Source organism: Corapipo altera, unplaced genomic scaffold (genome assembly GCF_003945725.1).
Source record: "Corapipo altera isolate COAL_440 unplaced genomic scaffold, ASM394572v1 121, whole genome shotgun sequence".
NCBI classification, from domain to species: Eukaryota; Metazoa; Chordata; class Aves; order Passeriformes; family Pipridae; genus Corapipo; species Corapipo altera.
In genome coordinates, this window is record NW_020885131.1 from 14,536 (window position 1) to 16,147 (window position 1,612).

General features: G+C 67.7%; 1 protein-coding gene across 4 annotated transcripts in view; it reads left to right on the forward strand.

Moving 5' to 3' along the window:
* Nucleotides 1-1,612, forward strand: part of PLEC (plectin) — a 30,278-nt gene that overhangs the window by 9,161 nt on the left and 19,505 nt on the right. For all 4 annotated transcript variants that reach the window (XM_027670054.1, XM_027670051.1, XM_027670053.1 and 1 more), the window contains 2 exons: nucleotides 656-733; nucleotides 1,024-1,185. In XM_027670054.1, coding sequence (XP_027525855.1) covers nucleotides 656-733; nucleotides 1,024-1,185 — 240 coding nt within the window. The remainder of the gene's footprint in view (nucleotides 1-655; nucleotides 734-1,023; nucleotides 1,186-1,612) is intronic.

Consider the following 1,612-nt stretch of genomic DNA (forward strand, 5'->3'; position numbering starts at 1 on the left):
GATGAGGTGAGACCCCTGGGGTGTTGGGGACCCCCTGTCCTTGGGGCCGATGAGGTGAGACCCCCGGGGTGCTGGGGACCCCGTGTCCTTGGGGCCAATGAGGTGAGACCCCTGGGGTGTTGGGGACCCCCCAGCTTTGGGGACTCTCCAGTCCTGGGGTCCCCCTGGTCCTGTGGCCAATGAGGCAAGCCCCCAGTCCTGGGGACCCCCAAGTCCCAGGGCTGAGGAGATGAGCCCCCGTGGGCTGCTGCGGGTCCCCTGGTCCTGGGGGATCTCTGGGGCTGCCCCCACCCCTGTTCCTGAGCATTTCCCATGGGGCTGCCCCAGGTGGGGCTGCCCCCGCTCTGCACCTGGGAGTCCCTGGGGTGCCAGGGCTTTATGCAGATTGGGGGGGACCTGAGGGAGAGCAGCCCATCCTGGCTCTGCTCTCGCTCTGGAGCCCCCCCGCCATGTCCCAGGGTGCCCTGGGAGGTTGGGGGGCTTTGTGCCCCAAGGGTATCCCCTGGTCCCCCCAACGCCTGCACCCCTGGTCTGTCCCCTTCGCTGCGCTCCCCGTGTGCCCCCCTGCCCTCACCCCCATTGCGGGGTGCAGGGGGGCTCCGGGGGTGCTGCTGTCCTTTGTGGGGCCCTGGCACTGATGGTGTGTCCTCCCCAGACCCAGCTGTCCCCTGGCCCCCGCGGCGCCTACCGGGAGTGCCTGGGCAAGCTGGAGCTGCAGTACGCCAAGCTGCTGGTGAGGGCTGGGGGCTCGGGGGGGCCGTGGGGGGGACCTGCTGGGGAGGTGTGATGGGGGTCGGGGGGTGTGACATGGCGGGGACCTGGTAGGGTGGGTGTGACGTGGGAGGGGGTGATGACAGGGGTCCTGCTAGGGGGGGTGGTGAGGGCTGTGGGGAGGAGGATGGTGGGTGGGGGAACGTGTGGGCAGGAGGATGCAGGACGTGGGGGGCACACGTGGGGGTGAGGGTGGGGAGGGGTGGCCGTGCGGGGCGAGGGCGTGGCTGCAGCCCCACCGTGTCCCCCCAGAACTCCTCCAAGTCGCGGCTGCGGCACCTGGAGAGCCTCCACGGCTTCGTGAGCGCCGCCACCAAGGAGCTGCTGTGGCTCAGCGAGCGTGAGGAGGAGGAGGTGGCCTTCGACTGGAGCCACCACAACCCTGCCATGGCTGCCAAGAAGGAGAGTTACTCGGTATGGGCACGGCGTTGTGGCACGTGGGCACAGGATGGGCATGGACGTGGGCAGGGACATGGACGTGGGCGTAGGCACAGGGATGGGCATGGACACGGACACGGGCACAGAGATGGGCATGGGCGCAGGGGTGGACATGGATGTGGGCACAGAGATGGGCACAGCTGTGACACGGACACGCACACGTGGAGGAGACCTGCTGCACATGCACGTGCACACAGACACGCACGTGAACCTGCACATGGATGTGAGAACACACACGTGTGCCATCCTTGCTCAGACACGGACACGGACCCAGGCGTGTCCGCACACACACACACACACACACGTGTGCCATCCTTGCTCAGACACGGACATGGACATGGACCCAGACGTGCACACACACACACTCACACACACACGTGTGCCATCCTTGCTCAGACACGGA